The sequence below is a fragment of the Lepidochelys olivacea genome (assembly GCF_965140295.1).
Source record: "Lepidochelys olivacea isolate rLepOli2 genome assembly, chromosome: 7".
Classification (NCBI taxonomy): Eukaryota; Metazoa; Chordata; order Testudines; family Cheloniidae; genus Lepidochelys; species Lepidochelys olivacea.
In genome coordinates, this window is record NC_140417.1 from 120,718,776 (window position 1) to 120,739,918 (window position 21,143).

General features: G+C 49.0%; 1 protein-coding gene across 1 annotated transcript in view; it reads left to right on the top strand.

The window, feature by feature from the left end:
* Positions 1 to 21,143, top strand: part of COL17A1 (collagen type XVII alpha 1 chain) — a 65,037-nt gene that overhangs the window by 40,151 nt on the left and 3,743 nt on the right. Inside the window, exons 29-55 of the mRNA XM_084632964.1 lie at positions 226 to 288; positions 662 to 697; positions 1,409 to 1,480; positions 1,779 to 1,805; positions 3,517 to 3,552; positions 4,092 to 4,127; positions 4,374 to 4,454; positions 5,913 to 5,948; positions 6,700 to 6,780; positions 8,124 to 8,177; positions 8,331 to 8,372; positions 9,306 to 9,368; positions 9,567 to 9,617; positions 10,431 to 10,457; positions 10,553 to 10,594; positions 10,797 to 10,871; positions 11,278 to 11,328; positions 12,558 to 12,680; positions 13,267 to 13,404; positions 14,226 to 14,312; positions 15,249 to 15,377; positions 16,336 to 16,425; positions 17,286 to 17,423; positions 17,735 to 17,887; positions 18,688 to 19,095; positions 20,078 to 20,209; positions 20,943 to 21,005. Of these exons, the coding sequence (XP_084489090.1) occupies positions 226 to 288; positions 662 to 697; positions 1,409 to 1,480; positions 1,779 to 1,805; positions 3,517 to 3,552; positions 4,092 to 4,127; positions 4,374 to 4,454; positions 5,913 to 5,948; positions 6,700 to 6,780; positions 8,124 to 8,177; positions 8,331 to 8,372; positions 9,306 to 9,368; positions 9,567 to 9,617; positions 10,431 to 10,457; positions 10,553 to 10,594; positions 10,797 to 10,871; positions 11,278 to 11,328; positions 12,558 to 12,680; positions 13,267 to 13,404; positions 14,226 to 14,312; positions 15,249 to 15,377; positions 16,336 to 16,425; positions 17,286 to 17,423; positions 17,735 to 17,887; positions 18,688 to 19,095; positions 20,078 to 20,209; positions 20,943 to 21,005 (2,334 nt within the window). The remainder of the gene's footprint in view (positions 1 to 225; positions 289 to 661; positions 698 to 1,408; positions 1,481 to 1,778; positions 1,806 to 3,516; positions 3,553 to 4,091; positions 4,128 to 4,373; positions 4,455 to 5,912; positions 5,949 to 6,699; positions 6,781 to 8,123; positions 8,178 to 8,330; positions 8,373 to 9,305; positions 9,369 to 9,566; positions 9,618 to 10,430; positions 10,458 to 10,552; positions 10,595 to 10,796; positions 10,872 to 11,277; positions 11,329 to 12,557; positions 12,681 to 13,266; positions 13,405 to 14,225; positions 14,313 to 15,248; positions 15,378 to 16,335; positions 16,426 to 17,285; positions 17,424 to 17,734; positions 17,888 to 18,687; positions 19,096 to 20,077; positions 20,210 to 20,942; positions 21,006 to 21,143) is intronic.

The window sequence follows — 21,143 nt, forward strand, 5'->3', positions numbered from 1 at the left end:
ACTTCAGCGAGAATCCCCCTCACCTGGAATGCACTCAGTTAATTTGTGCATTTTGGAAAACTTCCTCCCAATGCCCAGAGGTGATCACGTGGCACCATGAATCATGAGACCCGAATGGCCTGTCAATACTACCTTTAGCTTGCAAAGCTGCAAATGTTGTGGATGGTCATGAACTCTACCCTCACCAACATTATTTGTATTCACTTTAATTTGATTTGATCGCAGGTGAGCCAGGCTCAAGAGGATTGCCTGGTCCTCCAGGGGAACCGGGAGCCAAAGGATCCATTGGTAAATAACAAAGACCTGATGCAGCATTTCTAGAGAACACACACAGATGTTGTTTCCGTCAGTGGCTAGTCCATTTCTGTGAGGACTGGAACGGAGATAACTGTGCAGTGGGATTGTACTGTATGTATTGCCAGGTCTTTCCCACAGATTTCTTTCATTAGATTATATTTGCATAAATGAGGTCCTTACCTTTAAGATTTAGGTGAAAGTTTCTGAACCATCAATGATCCCAGTCAAGGTCTTATTTAGACATAATATAATAGAAAGCCATAGTCTTGTGTTCAGCTATACACCATACAGGGAATATCCCCCCATACTGAGTATACTGTGGGACCATTCCGGCAATCCCTAATGAGCTGTTATCTTTGGGTAGGTCCAGCTGGCCCCGATGGACACCAAGGCCCACGAGGTAGGTGGCTATTTTTTCCTTCTTCTCCCCCATTGCCCCTCATCAGAGACAAATGATCACCTACATCATGACTTGCCTGCAGCTTGAGATGGTGACTGATGTAGTAACAGAGTCAATGGAGTCATGACTTGGGGCCCTGGTCTCTCAACATAGTAGTACAGTAGTGTACCATCAAACATCTAACCCTGAACCGAGGGATGTTTACGGGAGGCTAACTATCCTTGTGCCCCATCATCCTGGCCTCACCTGCGATGGGTAGTCTGTGTCCAAGACACTAGAGTGAAGTTAAGAATAAACTATCGTATGCATTCTGTAGCATGAGCACCAGATAAATGTGTGTGTATTTTCCTTATGGTCACACAGTCACCTCCCCATTTCAAGCAAAAGTCCGAGTGACTAGATATACCGTATGCGATCTCCTGGAGATCACCTGACTCTTGCTGTGTCACAGCAGTGGCCTTATATCTTATATTGGACAGAACAACATTGTGACACGTCAAACCTGGTTGCCCACCTCCTAACTTTGGATGCTCAAACTGGCCATTTAGGCATGAAAGTACCCGCTTAATGTGCCAGCATGTCTGCTGACTTGTGGGAGGTGCCTACAATCGAAACGTTGGCACTTTTCACATCAACAGTCTCTAGACTGTAAATGGTTATTGCGCTACATGAATCTGAGTATGTATATGTTGTCTTGGTAACCGTCCCTAGGGGAACAAGGTCTCATGGGAATGCAAGGATTGCGAGGACCACCTGGACCCGCTGGCGATGCAGGACAGCCAGGTAAAAGCGGAAAGGAAAAAATGACTATTGTTAGACAAGGCCATTGAGTTACACATCCCATCTGGAGGAATTGCCTGCCTACCAACTCTATGGTTCTATGCCAGATAGTCATGCTGGGACATTGTAATGAAATGCGAAGATATGTGGATGTTGGGCCCTTTGCAATATGCAGATTACACACACGTATATGGATGCTGATTTGCACAGCTGAAGATCTGCCCATAATTATAAACAAAATTATTGTTTTTCCCCAAAGAAATTTTTCCAAACCTCAGAATTTTTGCCTTTATTTTTCCAGGTCTCACAGGACCGCAGGGACCCCCAGGTAAGTCATTTTGCCATATTCTGGCTTATCACCAACACGTTGTAGCACCTTGACTTTCCTATTAGCCTCACATTTGTAAGCCTATTATCCTTACGTGAAACACAGGTGTAGAGACCACTAAAATAGCCGAGATATGAGATTGACAGCATATATTCACGCATGATCAAGTCTCATTTATGGAGTTAGGGGAGCTCAGCTCACCACATTTTTTAAGGTTAACACAGATATTTTATTAAATGCTAGGAAAACCCAGTTTGAAATGTGCTGTAGTAAAGAGGAATGGGCCTTCATGAGAGACGGTTTTTCTTTAGTACAATTTAAATCTACATTACCTCCTCACTAGCCTGGTAGCTGTCTCAGCCTCACAGCGTTCCACACATGGAACCCTAGGCAAGACAAGGACACATGAGAAGGCTGTCCTCTCCCAAATGCTAGGATCCACTTCCAGCCCAGTTTTGTAGTGACCAAGCCTTGTTATCATTTGGTGACTGCCCAATGGTCTTTGTGAAATCTGTTGATTGTTTCAGTCTAATTCCATGTCCCACATCACCAAAGCTACCACCACAAATGTCTCTAGCTAGCCCCATTGTTTGCATTTCCAGCCAAAGGGTGAATTACACCTCTACCCCGGTATAATGCTGTCCTCGGGAGTCAAAAAATCTTACCGCGTTATAGGTGAAACTGTGTTATATCGAACTTGCTTTGATCCACTGGAGCACGCAGCCCCGCCCCCTCGGAGCACTGCTTTAGCGCATTATATCCAAATTCGTGTTCTATCGGGTCGCGTTATATCGGGGTAGAGGTGTATCATGGTATGGGTTACTGTCTGAACCTTAGAGGTTGCACCTCCAGAACAGGGTTAAGTTACATTGGTGGGGTGCCATGGGGAAGAACTTTGCATTTCCTTTCCCCATAATGTAGATGTCCTGTAAATAAACGAAGGATTTCAACCTCCAGGGCTGTCAGCCTAGAAATTTTCACCAGGACTAAGCTCACTTACTTTCCTTTTTGTAAAACACTGGAAAAATGAGTTAATGCTAGTCAGCTGGTGAGGAGATGATAAGAGCTAGAAAAGGCCATGCAATCTCAAGGGTGCAGTGTATCCCACTGAGTAAATCAGAACACTGAGCTAGGGAAAACTTTGTGGAGTGCTATGGGAAGGTCACTTGGAGGAGCACCTGGGCTGAGATGTCCTGAATAAATAAACAACACCCATCTGATAGAAAATAGATTTCTGCTGGATGTTAGTTCAGGAACTCCTTGGAATCTTCACCCTCATCAGGTCAAAATAGGGATTCTAATATGGTGACTCACAGGATTCTGAATCAAAGTGGGTGTTGAGATCGTTACTGCGGATGGGATTTTCACAACTATTTAGCAGCACCGTGTCCCATTACACTTCTGAAAATCCCACCCTGAGTTATTAGGAAGGCGTTCCAGGTCCTTGTGCATAATTGAACCACCCCGTTAGCCATCACTAGAAATCTGGGGCCATCTTGCAGTGGTATCTGGGGCCCTCTGATAAAGCAAAGGAGGTGCAATCAACAGCAGGAAATCTTTTTAAAACCACCTGCCATAAATGTAGGAGAATAAATGGTTGGATCAAGTGACTGTGTGGGAGGTTTTCTCACTAACCCACAATTACAATTCTGGGAATTATCTGGAAAAAAAATATTTACATTCATAATTTTGAATTGTTTCTTCATACCAGGACTCCCAGGCAACCCCGGTCGACCAGGGGCTAGAGGTAAGTTGGGATTCAAACCAGATATTCATTTATTCTCTAGGTACTTTGCATTAGTGAGGATTTTCTTGTCTCCTGACCAGTGCCTGGATCAACAGTGGCACCTAGTGGTTTCAAAAAAGAAAAATGGAGTTAACAAAAGTCTCCTGAAGCTCGTAGAAAACCGGGTGTTCTCCAAAGAAGTCATCAGCATAGCTCCCCCTCTGAAATGTACATATTGGACCCAACTCTGCCCCCAGATACATGATCACAAGCCCCAGTGACTTCAGTGGAAGCCGCACACTTGTATCTAGGATAGAACTGGGCCTGTTATGCATTCTGACAAATGCAGCATTTGGACATTTGATTAAAGAATCTTTTGGAGTTAGCTGAGTTCTCTCTTCTCTGTCTCTTTCTTCCCCCATTATCTCCCATCCTTATAATTTCTCTAACAAAAGATTGAGGGGAATGAGAACAGAAGCCAAAATGCTATCAGAAACTTATTCAGAATGTTTTGTTGATCTGTTAACTGATCACTCTTCTTCTGTCCCTCTCTCTCCTAGGTGAACCTGGTGCTCCCGGCCAAGTTATAACTGCTGGTACGTATGAGAGTGGGATTTTAAACAGGCCCAGTTTTTGATGATTTTCTCTAATTTCTATTATCCCTTCTATTTTCATGGTTACCTTGTGCCTACAAAGGATCAGGGTCTCTTTGTGTTTGCATCATTTAAGTCGGTTGTGGCAATGTAGACAGCAGAACTGGTCAGAGCGTTCGTTACAAATGATATTTGTTGCAGATTTACTTCTCTTCTCTGTTTGCCAACTGCCTTGTTTTTGTGTTGCAGAGGGTTCATCAGCTATTGCTCTCCCTGGCCCTCCAGGCCCACCAGGAGCAGTAGGACCACCAGGACCACCCGGTGTCCCAGGTAAGGAAACCCTGCTCCTTCCAGGTGCAGCATGCATCACTGTTTGTTGTGTATTTACTGAGCACTGTGCTTGGGGTTGTCTGAAACACAGAGAAAGACAGGGTCCCTGCCCTGGCAGGAATTTAACAATCTCAGGGTAAAATGCTTTTTCATCTTATAGGTGGGAGAGGGGGCACAAAGCAGAATTGGAAAATGCTGCTTCTGAGCAGCAGGCGGGAGCCCGGTGAACATGCTTCTTGGGCCGACAGGAGTATGGTCAGCCAGCCTGGGGACATGGCTAGGGTCCCCCTGCTCTGCTAGGGCTGAGTGGGGTCCACACTCTTCCTTTCTGGAGCATTCTGGAGTCCATGGTTTCCTATCCCTGCCAAGCTGTCCTGTCCTACAGGCCACATAGGTCAGGGACTCTCTATTCATTAGCTTCCCCATCTTGCCTGCCCTCTGTGATCTCCACCGTAGTAAGGCCAGGGTTTGGGCCTCACTTAAACAGGCAGCGCAGTGAGCATGTGTATTTGAAGGAGGGATTTTTGAAAAGGAAGACAGGTCGTTTGGAGCACGGGGAAGGGTGTGAAGATGGGGGTGGGAGACAGATACAAGAGAGACAAGTAGGAGGGAGGCTTCAGAAGAGTAGGAGGAAGTGAGGTTGTGGCCTGGAACCTCCCATTACATTTTGATCTAATGCACACAGTCTAGCAATGGGTCAAACCTGGGATTTCAAATCCAAGTCCCTTCGCATTTCAAGAAAGGGAGGGGGGAAATACGCTGGATCTGACACCCCTCCCCCCTTCCCCTCCCCACCCACACACATACCCCATAGTTTTGTTTTCAGATCCAGACGCAGAAGGGGCTTATCTTCCAGTCCTGAATTGGGTGGGGTTGTCATCAGGACAGCAGAAATCTCGCAAGAACTGCTGACGAGATTTTAGCACTGCCCGCTCCAGACCCTAACACTAAGAGCCCCAGGCTCCATGATAACCCCCCAGCCTAAACCTCTTCTGAACAGTCCTTATTCAGTCATCGCCCTCCAGTATATGGAGTCATAGAGCAAACCTCAAAGGTGCCGATTCTTCTCGCACCTGTCTGCCTCTTACAGTGGTGTAACTCCTTTGGCTTCAGTGGTGTTATTCCTCAGCTTCATCAAGGGAAGGGACAAGGCAGACTAGATCAGGCCCCTTGTCTTTGTATTATACCCCGTACCTGCCTGGTTATTTCACCAGTCTAAATGGACTATGTGCTTTATTTGCCAGGTATTGAACTAAAAATCACCTCTCCAGAACCTCCAGTATCCACTGACATGCTGATTAATTCATGCCCATATCCTGATTTAATTTACTTGCGTGGACAAATGTATGATTTGATGTTCTCAGCTCTTTTCAAAGGCCTATTGATTGTCCCCTGATACCGTTAAATACAGCCATGGAAATCTAATGCAGTCGTTTTTTGTTTGTCCTTTGAAACCAGGTCCTGTTGGGCCAGCTGGTCTCCCCGGACTGCAAGGTACCGTACACAGTCTGCCTAGCACACTGTCTGCCTCTGAACGAACTGCATTCGTTTCTTTTCTTTTTCACAAACTCTTTCAGTCCCGCTCCTTATTTCTCAGCTTCTTGCAAAGTCTCTTTCTCTTTTGTCTCCAGAGCTTTTCATTTTGGCTCATTCGTCTGCGTTCATAGTTTTAATTAATCTTTTAAGAAATTCCCAATTTTCATGTCTCTCTCCCCCCACCCTCCCATAGAGGAGTGTGTGGGGAGTGCCCAAATAGCTTCTGTATGAAAGCTACAGCCACAGATACAGCTATTATTATTCTATCCGGGCGTTAGATCTAGCAGAGCACATTTCAATCAAAGCTGCCTTTCTGTTATATGGGCCCAGATCCTCAAAGGTATTTAGGTGCCTAACTCCCATTGGAACTGATTTCAGTGGGAGTTAAGTGCCTAAATATCTTTGAGGATCTGGATTATGGTCCTGATCTAGGGAATCCTGCTATGTAAAAAGGTGGGAGCTAGAGATGGACCCTGAACTGAGCTTGATAATAATGGCAGATTTATGCAGGAATTTCCAGATTTGGATGACTGTCCATCAAGGATTGAATTTGTGTCAACCAGTTTATTTTAACAGAAAGCAAAATCTGAAGCCATGTCAGAGGAGATCAGAAGCTAGTACATTAGCCTGGAGCCTTGCAGATCCCCCAAAAGGTAGAGCTCGTCCTCTATGGGCTAAATAACCCACACTCTCTCTGTTCCCAATGAAGGTCCACGTGGCGAGAGAGGGCTCACCGGTGAAACCGTTGTGGAAACCATCAAATCAGAAGTTGCAACTTCATTATCTCAAAGTAAGAAGAGATGCTGCTTCTGTTCTTTATTGGAAGCATGAAGAGTTAGTGGGTGAGACCAGCCCAGCTAAGGGAGAGGGTCCTTCAACTTGAGCTGTCTCTAGCTCAATATGTTGTAGACGAAGTGTGCACGTGGTTTAGTTGAGGCTCATGGTATCTATATGATGACAATAATAGTATTTAGCACTTTTTATTGGTAGAGCTCAGAACATGTTACAAAGGAGGGCAGTATCATTATCCCCATTTTACAGATGGGGAAACTGAGGCACAGGGCATTGACATGGTCTGCTCAAAGGAGAGCTAGCAGGCCAGAGCCAGGACTGAAACTAAGGTCTTTTTGAGTCTTACTGCACTACTCTGGCCACTAGGCCACAAGAACATGCAGCTGCCCTGTGCTCACACTAAAACTAATGCTAAGCCTGCTGCAAAGAAGTAACCAGTCCAAAATGACATGTTATATGGATGTGGAGGAGGACCAAGGGCTAGAGTCTCCCACATATTTGAGGACAAAATCATCAGGGAAAGAAATGTTAATTTCAAGGCAGAAGTGACAGAAACTGAATTGAGTTAACAGCAGTATCCCCTGCGGAAAATCAATTTGTTTTATGTAATACAGTATGCATGTTGCAACCAGTTACTATTACAATTATTTATTATACCTTGGATTATTCTACTATGCTCTGAAAAGCTTTTGTAAGTATTTGTAGGATGTTGATCAAGGATGGATTAAGACTAAAAGTGGTCCCGATCCGCTCCCCATATGCAAACACTGCATTTGGAGTAATTCAGATCTGGAACAGAACTTTGTGACTCCTCCATAGCTCTATAATGGGCCGAACCCAAATCCTGGATCTGAACACCCCCGAACTTGGGATTCACATCTCAGCTTTGAGGCTGGAGTCCATCTCTAATTAAGACTATCTGGAGCCCAGATTCATGAAAAATTGGCCTTTTACCTTGCTCACCAAAAAATTCAGGCCCTCCTTTAAAAATTCTTCCTCCTCCTGAAAAGTCTTGTCATCCTAGCCCAGCATCTTTGGCCTCTGTGGTCTTTCTCACAGGTCCTCACTGTCCAGAGAGATTCCTTGCTGTTTCCCACCCTGGTGGCCTTGGCCATCCCAAACTCACCTGCCCCAGGTCTTGCTGCCTGTTCTCATGGTCCCCGAGGGACTATCAAGGGAAGCCCTACCCTGTCCTCTCAGAATCATGGGTGTGTCCAGGTCCCCTTTGACCCATGAGGCCTTGTACCAAGGATCTTGCCTTAATCCACCCCTGACTCCAATAGCTTTCATTAGCAACATCACAACAATATTTCCAGAGCAAAAATATTTCCTTTTTTTCAGTTTCGTCAGATTTACTGGGACGAGCAGGCCCCCCTGGCCCTCCAGGACCCCCAGGTATATATATTATAATAGAGTATTATATACGTGCAGTACATAGGAGAGAGCACAGGGGCCATAGGGGTGGAATAAAGCCTGCAGCATGCTTTCAACTTGTTCATTTTGCTATGAAAATATTCTTGAATACGTCTGATTCTTTTCTTTTGTCAGGCGCGTCCATCCAGGGACCACCTGGACCTCGCGGTCCAGCAGGTAAAACTTTGTTCCCCCACATCCATGGATTGTGGCGGGAGGGAGGGGCGGTTTACAGTCGATTTGTCATGTGCCCCCAGATGAGCAATTCTGAAACACTGTGGAAGAAATCTTGGCCCCATGGAAGTGAATGGGAGTTTTGCCGTTGACTTCCACGGGGCCAGGATTTAACCCCGTGTGTTCACACAGGCACACTTCACTAGAAGGGGAGTTTTACAATAATGGGAGAGGAACTGTCTAGCAAAATCCCTCCACACCCTGGACTTGCTGGTGGGCCTGACCTCTGGGGGAAGTCTGGTGGGGAAACTTTGGCCAGGAAAGTCATGTCTTCACCCTGAAAGGCGACAGGGTGCCAACTCTTCTTTGCAGTTGTAGCATCTTCCATCCTCCACTGCCCAGCGGTCTAGCCTTGGCTCCTTTGCACTCCCTGCCGGGAGCAATACTGGTTGCTAAGGATGCCTCCTTGTTCCCCTTTCGGTGATCTAGTGGTAATTTCCCTTCCCCTTCTCACCCAGAGCAGAGGAGGCTGAAGAGTTGATAATCCTTGTGCAATGCAGCACTTAAAAACTAGCTGTTAAATGGTGATTGCTGCAGCCCCAGGAGCTGAGCAATGTGGGCCCTGTTTATTATGGAATGAAAACTCCTCTATAAGTAAAGCTTCACTAGATTAGGAGTGGAAAGGCTATTTGAATGCACTGAGGCACTCTGGGATTTTTCCTGCACCACACTGTAAATGGAGTTTCCCCCTAACTGGATCGTGCTGTGATCCTCCAGTATTACAGCAGGAAGTGACTGACTAATGTGGGATAGAGGTGCAGTGAGAAATAGGTAACTGGCACCAGGTTTGGCAATCCAGCGACTCTGCTATGTGGACTGCTGCATTCACCGGCCTTTGCCCTCCCTTCTGAGTATTGTTCTATCTCCCTTGCTTAGGAGAAGGATTACCAGGCCCGCCAGGCCCACCAGGAAGACCAGGCTCCTTCGTGCCCACCTCAGGTAGGTACTTTCACTTGATTCCTAACCCCAGTTCTTGTGCCTGATCCTTCTGAAACCTCTCTCTCCCTCTGCGGTTCAAATGAACCCCCAGCGATTCCTAGCTTCAGGAGGATGTAGACGGGGGGACACGTCATGGTCCTCCACTCCATGGCTGTGTCTGCTTGTGTACATTAAACAACCCTTTTGTTTTCATTACAGAAACATTCTTCGCAGGTCCACCAGGCCCACCTGGGCCAAAGGGAGACCAAGGTGAGTCCATTTTCTCAGATCCTACTGCTCTGACTGAGCATGAGCCTTCCCCAACAGCTAGCTTTTCAAGACACCGGTAAAGTGCCTCAGCACTAAACCCTCACACTGATAAGCAATGCAGAAGCTCTCTGGGGCAGGAACTGTCCTTTTGTTCTGTGTGTGTACAGCACCTAGCACAATGGAGCCCTGGGCCATGATAGTGCTCCAAGGAGCTACCACGGTACAAATAATAAATAGGATTCTCCCTTGACTCCATGGCAACTAACTAGATTCCAGTTCAGGAGCCAGGGCAGTGACAAGCCACGACGTTCCAGTCTAGATTTCGAGTGCCCGTAAGATTCAGGGGTGTTGGGAACCAGAGGTTCGGTTCTGCCATCAAAGAGACAAGATCCATTTGCAAAGCGTGGTTTCTGATGCGGCTTGGGTTGTGATTTGGGGCCGTTCATTGTTCTGGTCCAGGCCCATCTCTGTTCTGCCTTAGCCACAGAGCGATTCCATTCCGTCAGGTCCTGTCACTGACATCGTCAGAGGCGGCGCTCCTCCTCCCCCATGGCTTTGCTGCCCTGCAGGGTCCTCTGGGACTCAGAGGTGCTTAGTAGGGTGCATGGATGCGGGAGTGTTAAACATAAACCCATGCTCAGCAGGAAGCTGGCTGAATGCCCTCCCTTGCCTGGGTTAAAATACCCAGTTCAGCCCTGATAATCAGATGCTGTGATTGTGTTCTGCATACTCGATCAGGGCCTGGGTGATCTAGCAAATCCAAGCCAGGTGGGTGTGAACAGTCTAACAACGCCTCTGTTTTCCTGTTCACAGGTTCACCGGGCCCACGCGGATTCACAGGTGAATAGGATTCCAGCATACAGCGCTGCTGTCAGGTGAGGGATACTATAACAGCAGGAATGTGTGACTGCCCTCTCTCTGTGTGTTTCATGTAGGTGAACCAGGTCAGCCCGGCCTCCCAGGAATCTCTTCTTCAGGTCAGTGTGCACACACTTTGCCTTCTCTGCATTAGTTGCTCTTGAGCATTTAGCTGGAGCCAGGCAGTGAAATCCTGGCCCTGCTGAAATCGATGGCAGAACTCCCATTGACTTCAGTGTGGCCAGGATCTCCCCCAATCTCCCCCAAGGCTTTTCTGCCTGTGCACTTCTAACTCCTTTTCCTGGCATTCTGGTTGGGCAGGTGCTGGAGTTGCCATCCAGGGACCTCCCGGACCCGCAGGGCCTCGAGGACCCACCGGACCCAAAGGAGACAAAGGTTTGTGAAAAGAAAACCCTTCCTCCTCCTCATGCCCTGAACCTGCAGCCCTTTCACACCGAGACCTCTCACTGAGGCAGCTTGCTCCTCCTGGGCTGGTGTGGAGTGAAAGCATGGCCCTGCTGCCCTCTTCGGGTGCACCAAGGGAGCCGGGACTGCACTGTCTTGAGCCACAGGGGCTGCCATTGCTGCTGGCCCTTACTCACCTCACTGCAGGGTTGTGCCCTGTCCCTTCACCCCAGTCTCCAAGATCATGCCCCTGGGTCTGGGATGACTCCATCTCAGACTGAATCAGTGTTGTGGCTGGAAGGGGACATACACATCAGCCATTATAAACTACCCAAGGGGTGAGTTAATCCCTTGCTGCCCAATCCAGGCTACCTGTGTCTCTCTCCCTTGTTTGCAGGTGATGCAGGCGTGCCAGGGGCTCCCGGCATCCCAGGAGGGTCTTCAGCAGGTAAGGGGAGCCTATTTGGGGATCAGACTCTATCTGGTCCCATGTAGCAGGAAGTGCTGACATTAATGGGGAAGAATTTCGAAAGGATTTAGGAGAGCTGGTCCCACTGAAAGTCAATGGCACTTGTGCTCATAAGCTCCTTAGGCACTCCTGAACATCTTTCCCAAAGTGGGCAATTCCAGAATCGCACCTTTCCGTTTTCTGCATCACAGGAGCCACCCAGTCCTTTGGAATGCATTGCCTCGATTGCCTGACTCACTGAGAGCCAAGTGTCTTATTCTGATCTCACTCACACCAGTGTCACTCCATTGACTCCTCATTTACACCAGTGTGAGAGGAGACTCAGGCCCAGGTCCTTTATATGCCATGGGCGCCTTGTAGCTCCATCATGGAGGGGATGCGTTGGCAGAGTCCCACCAGGGATGAATTTGGCCCAATATCTATTGCCAACGTTAAACCACAACACAGATTATTCTCCACCGTTCCTGTCCTCCACCTTCAGACTAAATGACCAGTGGCCTAAATCAACCATAAATCCAATTCAGGGTTCCCATAGAGGGGCGCTGGCAGATTGCAAGAGGAAGCAAATTCCAGAGCTTGGAGCTCATCACAGGAAATGCTTTGCTCCGGATTTCCATGCTGGTGACAGACAGCTGGATCCTATCAGCTGATGGTGATGTTATAGGATGTGGGAGAGTAGGCTCAGAGAAGGGCATTTCGGGAGGGCATGGAACTGAAGCCTGGTCCAGTGGTGAGGGCACGAGCCTAGAACTTGAGAGACCTGGGGTCCAGTTACTGCTCCACCACAGACTTCTTGCCCAAGGTCAGGCAAGTCGCTCTCTGTGCCTCAGTTTCCCCCCTGTACAATGGGGATCAGAGGCCTGTCCTGCCATACAGGGGTGTTTTGAGGAGAAATGCATTAAGGCCTGTGAGGTGTTCAGATGGTGTGATGATGGGGCCAGAGAAATAGCTCAGATAGATTTAATAACAGCCAATACCCAGAATTGCACTTGAAAGAGAACTGGGAGCCAGTGCAAAGCCTGGAGCTCCAGTGTTATGTGCCTCTGTCATCCTGATTAGGTAATTTATTAAGGGTCCCTCCCAGCCCTGACCATACTAGCATAGCTCTTCCCATACCCAGGTGAAGGGATCAGGGCCTGCTCCGACCCTACCAGTCCTTGGTCTGGTCCCTTGATGCTAAAAGCCATTGGCCTATTTTATTTCTTCAGGCGGGTCTTCAAACTCAAGACACAGGCAGGGTCCACCAGGTCCTCCCGGCCCACGCGGTCCCCCAGGCCCAGCTGGAGGCTCACTGCAGGAGATTCAGCAGTACATTGCGGAGTACTTGCAGAGTAAGTAAAACCAGGGACGTCAGGCTTTGACGAGGGCCGGTTACTTAGCTGCTCCTGGCAGTCCCACCACCCAAGATCCATTGGCCATTGTGGTGCTGAAATTATTCAGTGCCCCCATCTCCAGCATGGGCCAGCAGGGGAGGGGGAAGCTAAACAGGACTTAGATCCACCAAAGGTTTGGGTTCCCTTAGACCCACCCTCTCCCATCCTTCCTGGATGGCTTCCAGCCTTCCTCCACTCTTGAGCCCTTCATAATTCTCCCAAGTGTGGCAGCCAACTCTGCATGGGCTGCAACCCAACCTGCTGCTCTGCATCCTATACACCGGTGAGCACTAGCCCCTCTGATACGGGCCCCCTCCTGCAAGGATCCTGCCTAAACCCTCCCCGGCAGGCAGGTACTGTTACACTTCCATGGGCCGTGGAGAGGGGAGTGCAGAGAGTGAAAGAGTGTTGTGTGATCATCCTCAGACACTCCGTAATACCCAACCAGGGAGGATACACATGACCAGGCTCCCTTCAGACCCCACTACGCAGTCTCTCCTCATGTCACACCGTTCTCACTCTGTCACCTTTTTTCCCTCATTAGGTGACACTATCGGGCGTTACCTGATTGGACCTCAAGGCCCACCAGGACCCCCCGGGCCACCAGGAATCATCACCACCGTTGATGGACAGTCCTTGGACTACGCCGAGCTGGCCAAGCGTGTTATGAGCTCCATGACGAGTAAGCCCCATGTTCCTGTCTACCTAAGCGCCGCTATGCACCAAATCCTGTTCTCGGTTGCATCTGTGCAACCTTCTTTGAAACTGAGATCAGCATAACTGAGATCAGAATGTGACCTGCCGTTGAGCCCAGGGCTGGAGGGGCTCCTGGTGTCTATGGGGCAGTGCTCCAGCATGATTGTAAAATGTCCGACTGGGGCTATGCAAAGAATAGCATGCTGCTCCACATGAGTGAAGGGGGCAAAATTGAGCCCTGTGTCTTGTCTCATTTTTACATTAGATTTAGGCAATTCTTACTGCCTTTTAGATACTCAGTTTGAACGCTAGACCCTCCTAAACTCCTGGAGGGTCAGAGGGGAGTGTAATCTGCCATTGTCACTGTGGGCAACATGTATGTGACAGCATTGCCATCTGCTTGCTGGGATTAGACTGTCTGCCATTGTTTTGTCCTTCAAAGACGAGGGATCTACAAAGAGGCAGAAGCCCCTGTGCTTCTGGCTGTCTATATAGAATCCATTCTAGGTCAAGAGAGCAGAGGCTCCATGTTTTCCCAAGTGGCAGGCCATTAGTTTCAAAGCTGTTGTCATGTGGATGATACTTACCTGCTGACCACGCTGTGATCCAGCCCTGAATTCATCACCCTGCGCACGAGTGGAAAGTCTTTCCCACTGAGCCACTAAATTCCTTTTAAGTTGCACCCCTTGATCCAGTGTTAGTCCGTTTCTTTGCCACTGCCTGGCACACCAAACAATTTCCTATTGAGCTGCCTCTCTGTATGTCGGTCTTCATTCTACATGACCTTAAACATTTCCATTCTCACAGGCTCCGGTTACAATTTTGAGATGTCAAGCTCTTCATCATCCTCATCAAGATTCTTGACTTACGAAGACATCCTGGCTATGCTGCAGAGTGAGTGCCCCGAGCAGTGAGGGCTGCAGATTCCACCACTGCTCAGGACTGGCTGGGTAATGCTTAGGAACGTAGGAATTGCCAGACTGGGTCAGACCAGTGGCCTGTCACTGTCACCAGCACCAGCTGCGTCAGAGGAAGAAACCCTGCAGCAGGCTGCGATGGTGAAACCTGTCCCCAGGGAAATTTTCTTCCTTGACCTTGTCTTCCTAACCCAAAATTAAGGGTTTATATCCCTTGCTTTGGGATGATTTAACTCTGGATAGTCTTGGCTCCTGTTTGAGAGTAAAGAGCTATCATCTCTATTATTAGAGCTGTCATCATGTAATCTCATCATGCCTCAGATCAGAGGGGAATCCCATGGCAGAGATGTTGAGTAGGTTTAAATCATGGTGACAGCTAGGGATTGCACAGAGCTCTACTCCTGGCTGAGCAACAGACCCCCTGGGGGAAAATCACTTGACCTCTCTGTGCTTGAGTCAATCCAGCTGGAAAATCCAATTGAAAAGCAGGAGCAGGTGCTGCCTCTGAGCTGAGCTTTCCCTGCTAGAAACTGACAACAAAGGAAATACAATCAGAACTTGAACTAATTATGAATTGTAAGAAGGATCTTGGTATGGGCGGATTCTGAAGAAATAGCTCAGCCTGCTAAATACAAGCAGAGCAGATCCCTGCAGCAGCTCAAAGCGAACAGAGCTAGTATGTCTTTCTCCTGGGGATCCCCACCTCGAAGGAGGTCCAGACTCTGTGAGCTACCCAGCTCCCAATACAGTACCCAGGCACATGTGCATGGGGAGCTGGTTTGAGAGTCCATCTTTCAGTGCAAGCCCCTGGCTAGGAAGCCCTGCTGTCAGACTGTGAGTGCTTGCAGCCGATGCCTTCCCACTCTTTGGGGACAACCAGCAGCACAAGACGTATTTTCCTTCTTCGTTTCAGGAGAAGAAGTTCGTCAGTATCTAATTGGACCTCAGGGGCCCCCAGGCCCGCCTGGACCCGGAGGAGATGGCTTGTCTCTGTCACTGAGCTATGATGAGTTGACCAGCCGGGTTATAAGCTACATAACAAGTAATGATCCTTTTTAGTGTGTGGTTCTCGCTGTTCTCTCCAAGGGCCCATTCAAAAAGCCATAGAAGTCAATGGCAAGGCACCCATTGACTTCAGTGGCCTTTGTATCAGGCCTTAAGTGAGGGCATGTATTGCTGGTGTATATATAGTGACGGCCAGCACAGAGGTCTCCTTAGAGAAGAAGGATGGTCCAGCGGTTAGATTAGGGCTCCAGACACCTGGTTCAGTTCCCTGTTCTGCACCTCTTACAATCTGGCCCTGACTGATTGGATCCTATTAACCAGACAGTTCCGGGGGAAAAGCTACTTTTTGTCATTCTAGTTGGCAAGTGTTTGTTTAGTTGAAACCCCACTCGAGAGGACTTTAATGCCCTCTAGGAGCAGTTCAACCTGTGTGACCAAGTTTTACTGGCAGAAACATTTTGGCAAAGCAAATTTCAAAGCTGCGAGCTACCAGTATTTGCAGAAACCAAATTTTAAATCCACCCATTTGCGCTGAAAGCATGGTATGCTTATCCAGTCAGGAAACAGGGAAGCAATACCATGTGATTCATTGGCTCAATCACAGCTAACCCAAACAGGTTGAATATGCACGATCAGTCCATAGACTAAGAGATGCAGAGAGATACTTGAGGGGTAAATCTGAGGCTATTCCAGGAGCAGAGAAAGAGGCTAGATTCACAATGAGTGAAATTCCCATCTGGTGACGAGGGGCAGCACTAGACCTATGCATCAGCTGAGCCCTGATTTGAATGGATCGTAAGTGGTACATAGGCCTTAGCCTTTGGTTGGCCTTCTGCATAGAAGTGAATTTCACCCTACAGGAATTATTGGCTGTAAATTGTCCACCCAGCTCTGTTTGTCCCACTGCGATAGTGATCATGTTTCAGTGGCACATGTGACATGTAGCCGGCCAATGTTGCTGTAATCCTCACATCTAAATGTTTTTAATTTCCTAGATAATGGACTCAGTCTTGGGCTCCCGGGGCCCCCAGGTCCTCCAGGATTACCCGGCACATCTTATAGTGACCTAATAGCTTTACTCCAAGGTAAGCCCTAGCTGTCAGATCCTGCTATCCACATGTCAGGTAGTTAGTCAGTGATATTCTTTTACAGGCTGATATATGCTGATAGATTCCCACAACCAACAGCTGAGGGACAAACATACTTTTCTGGGGGAGGATGTTATAACTAAACTCCTCCCATCCAACCATCATCTACAGGAGAGTCAGTTGTAAGCCCAGAGTTTCCAGTACCACCTGTCATTATGGTTAACCCTCTGTAACCTCTGAGCAGTTCTGCTCTGCTTACAGACATGCTGTTGCACTGAATGAATGTTACAGTTCCATCAAACTCAAGGAATCCCTTAGGTACTGTGTATGGCTTGTACACAGTCAAACCCAGAAGTGTGTCCTTCGGGATCTTGCTCCATCTGATGCTGTGGAGAACGGCAGGTGAGGGGGTTCTGAACGGAACCCCACCTCTATCTGAAAGCTCGGGAAGTGTCTGTTCCATGTGAGGACTGGAAACACAGGCAAAGATTGACCCCAACCCTAATAAAACTATGGAGTGACGAGTGTGACACAAAGGAACCTCTAATGCCATTGTACAAAACAAATACAAATCTGGTCCCTTGTTCTGCACTGGGAGGAACTGACCACAACACAGGCCTCTGCGCCCATTCGTCGTCCGTGCAGTCCTCCAGAAGCATGCGTCTGCGCTGGCGGGTCCCGATGCAGGCCATTCACAGCACAGTCTCTTGGATTCCCCACACACTCCTACCGCAAATAAACATGCGGGAGTGAAGCCCTTTCATCAGCAGAGAGGTTTCTGCCAGGGGAGCGACAGTTTGGTTGCAATGGGGTGGGAGCCTTGCAATGACTCTCTTTCTCTTCCATTGTACTTTCAGGCTCTGAATTTAGTGGCATTGTTGGGCCCCCAGGGCCACAGGGACCCCCCGGAGTTCCAGGAGCCCCAGGAATCCCCGGAATGCCAGGCAGCTCTCTCTCCACATTCAGCCTAGAGGATGTCACCTCTTACCTACAAAGTAAGGAGTTTGCTCTTCTCAACAGCTGCTAGGAAGGGTTTGGGCCTGCAGAGGAAATGGCATTCAGAGACAGCAGGGAGATTTAGGCTGCGAGTTAGCTGCCCAGGAGATTTGGATGCGTAATTCCCATTAAATGGGACTGAGTCCCCAGGCAGCTTGCAAATCTCATCAATGTCTGCATTTCAGGGCACAAAGAGAGGTGGAATTTCGGGTTGGAATCTTGAAGCAATCAAGATTCCAAAACAAGTGTAATTGCCAGGTCACCTTCCATTCACAAAAATATTATTTCTCCCCATCCCTGCTCTCCCAAGGTGTGGGATATGCTTCCGTCTCTGGACCACCAGGACCCCCTGGACCTCCAGGGCCACCAGGGCCACCAGGTCTATCAGGAACTGGCCACTTCTCCTACACTGACAACGTGCTGAGCGACACATTTAGGAGCGAGCTGATCCAATATCTAACCAGTAAGGAGACTCTGTATCTGACGGCAATCTCACCACCCACCCACTCTGCTTGCTGTTGGCTCTGGTCAATGTTATAGTTGGCAAGTCTGATCTATGATCTAGTAGGATTCGCTCTGGGTGAAATTCACTGCAAGGACTAGGTATCATTTAAGGCCCCCAAAGGCTGAAGCGGGACTTAAATGGTACCTAGTCCCTGTGCCAAACCTCTGCCCTGGGCTGAATTTCACCTGTTGCATCTTATCTATTCTGCAGCAGACTGTGGGGCTAACACAGCATCTGGTGATCCCAAGATGCAAGGCATTGGAGAGACAATGAGTGTTTACTACTGTTGTATTTAAAGGTGGATTTGTCATAAGTTTTTTACTGCCCCATTTTTAATGGGGAAGGCATTTTCCTAATGGGCAATGGAAGGAGGTATGGGTCTAGTGGACTGAGCAAGCAGCAAGTACACCCTGAACCCAGCCTTGGCTCTGTCCTGTGCTGGCAAGTCACTGAGGGCAACCTTTGAAAAAGTGGCTTTTAATCTGGGGAGCCTCCATCTTTGGGCTCTGTGCCTCAGTTTCCCCATCTGGGGCTCAGGACACATGCCAGCCTCCTGGGGCAGTTTGCAGATGGAAAGTGAAGTGCACTGCCACATGTTTCATTCTGCAGACAAATCAGGTTGCAGATCTCAGCTACTACCCAGCATTCCCAGGCTGTCGGCCACCACTGCCAGTGCCCCATGGACCCTGTCCTTGTGAAGCAGGGTGGGTGTGTCTGTCTGCTAGCACAGCCCCATCAGCGCCTGTTGTGTTTTGCAGGTGATGATGTTCGAAGGTTCATCTCAGGGCCTCCCGGGCCTCCAGGGCCTATGGGCCCACCAGGGCCAAAAGGAGATAGCGGCATCATGGCTGGGTCATATGGTGGATCCCTGGGTGCAGGCGGATCATATGGTGGATCCCTGGGTGCAGGAGGATCGTACGGTGGCGCCATGGGCAGCGATGGGTCATACGGTGGCGCCATGGGCAGTGATGGGTCATACGGTGGCGCCCTGGGCAGCGATGGGTCGTACGGTGGCTCGATGGGTGCAGGCGGATTGTACGGTGGATCCCTGGGAGCAGAGAGAGCACAGAGGAGATCGATGAGTTCGAGCGGATCCTATAGCGAGTCATTCACCGGATCGCTGGATTACAACGAGCTGGCACTTCGGGTGTCGGAGAGCATACAGAGTGAGTGGGAAGCCTTCTCCTGCTGCATGGTGAAACCTCAACACCTTCCCCCCATGTCCCCTGCAAATCCCATCTAGCACCATCCACCACTTTCTCTTCCTACCCACTTCCCATCAGATGGGACAAAACTCCTTCCAGCTGAGCAGTGCTGGATGCAGCTCTCGCCTGAGCCCATCACCACTGGGAGCAAGGCACAGAGCTACTGATCCCTGCCACCGGCAGTGCAAAGCACTGACCTGCTGAACCTGCCAACCTGTGAGTCCACGGTGAGGTTTGCTGTGCTGGAGGAGAATGTCTGTGTAACTGGGAGGAAATCAGACTCAGTGACGGTGCTACTTCTTCTCCTGAGCCAGTGGGAGCAAATTTCTGCAGAGCCACAAACTCTGGGTGCAGATTGATGTTTGAACTCTTTGCCGATTAAACATCAGCCAGAATGAACTGATATTCCTTATTTCTAGCAGTAGGCAAGGGGCAGCGCTCACCTGCCCAGGGAAATGAAAATAACCTGCTCAGATAAGACACTGAAATGCACAGCTCTGGGGGATTGGCCTCCCTCTGTCTTTGGGTGAAATTGACCCCTGTGTAGAGGTACCAATGCACCACAGAAGTCCCTCTTAAGTCCTCGCGTGGTGGCTGGGCTCTTGTGTTGGTTCCCTGCACAGGGGCTGTTGTTCTCTGGTGGTTTAGAAGAGAAAATAAAACCACAGTCCTCCAAGACGTTTAGTACAAACAGTAGCGCCAGCTGCACAACAGTGAAATCCCATGCAGCGCTGACCCGCTAAGATTAATCTTCTACTGCAGGAAGAGAGGGTCTCTGACAGGATCTCAGGGTTATTCCCGGGAATTCACCCTGCAGGGATGGAGATACGTTAACGGGCCAGGAACTTGCCATTCAGATCGCCCTAGGAACAGTGCTCCTCTGGCTGAAGGGGGTTCTCTCCTCTGTGTCATGCTATTTTAAACCCTGTGTTTGATTCCCCAGGCCGAGGCCTCCTCCGGGACATGGTCACTTACGCCGCACAAGGTCCACCAGGACCCCCAGGGCCACCTGGGGTCAGCAAGGTGTTTGCAAATTATGGGAACGTCACCGAGGACCTCATGGACTTCTTCAGAAGTAAGAGACACTTTGGTCCCTCCTTGGTCATCCCAGAACATTGTGTGTTCTTGCCCTCTCCCCATGCTGGCCCAGCTTTGCTGTCTGGGGCACTCAGCGAGGATGGGGTTCCCAGTGCTTCTCTAGCTGGCAGCATCCCCTGGCCCTTGCATACTGCAAGAGTAGGAACCAAAATTCTCTGTCACCTGTGCCACAAGCAAAGGGAAGAAGACTTGTTCCATCTCTACCTCCCTTGCCGACCAGCACAGGGTCAGGAACAATCTAGACTTTAGTCAGAACAGCCACATTTGCCCATCATGTTTTGTAAAACCCTTCACAACAGCCTTAAGGGCACTCCTGCGCCGGCTCTGCAGGTTCCAGCTGCATCTATGTATGTTTAGCTAAGAACTCCCTGCTCAGCTTTCCACCTTGGTGACGTGACAGTGTCCCAGGCTCTGCTTTCAATGGCATCACTGCAGATCCAGAAAAGCTCGTCTGAAGCCAGCGGGATTATTCTAGAGCCACATCAGGGGAAATGAGCTCAGAGTCTGGCTCAGTGTCTCTTGAACGTACAAAACCTTAAAAAAAAAAACCCCACCCCAAACAGCCCATCCAATACTATTTAAACTAGGAAAATGTTCCAGAAAACCTTGATCTGAGTCTCATTGCAATGCTGTTCAGTGTTTCTGCAATAAGAGTTAGGTCCTGTTTGCTGGCACATCCCACTGATGTTCTCATTCATTTTCCTCTACAGCATATGGTACCATCCCAGGGCCACCTGGTCACAGGGGGGAGATGGGCTACCCAGGGCCCAAAGGTAAGAATTGCAATCCTGCTACCTCCTTGCTGTCAGTTCCAGTAACCTCTGGCAACCAGCTAGCAGCAAAGCCTCTGTGAAGAGAAGTTTCCCTGAAGCATGCATCCTTCTAATTGAGCATTACATATGCCACCTTCA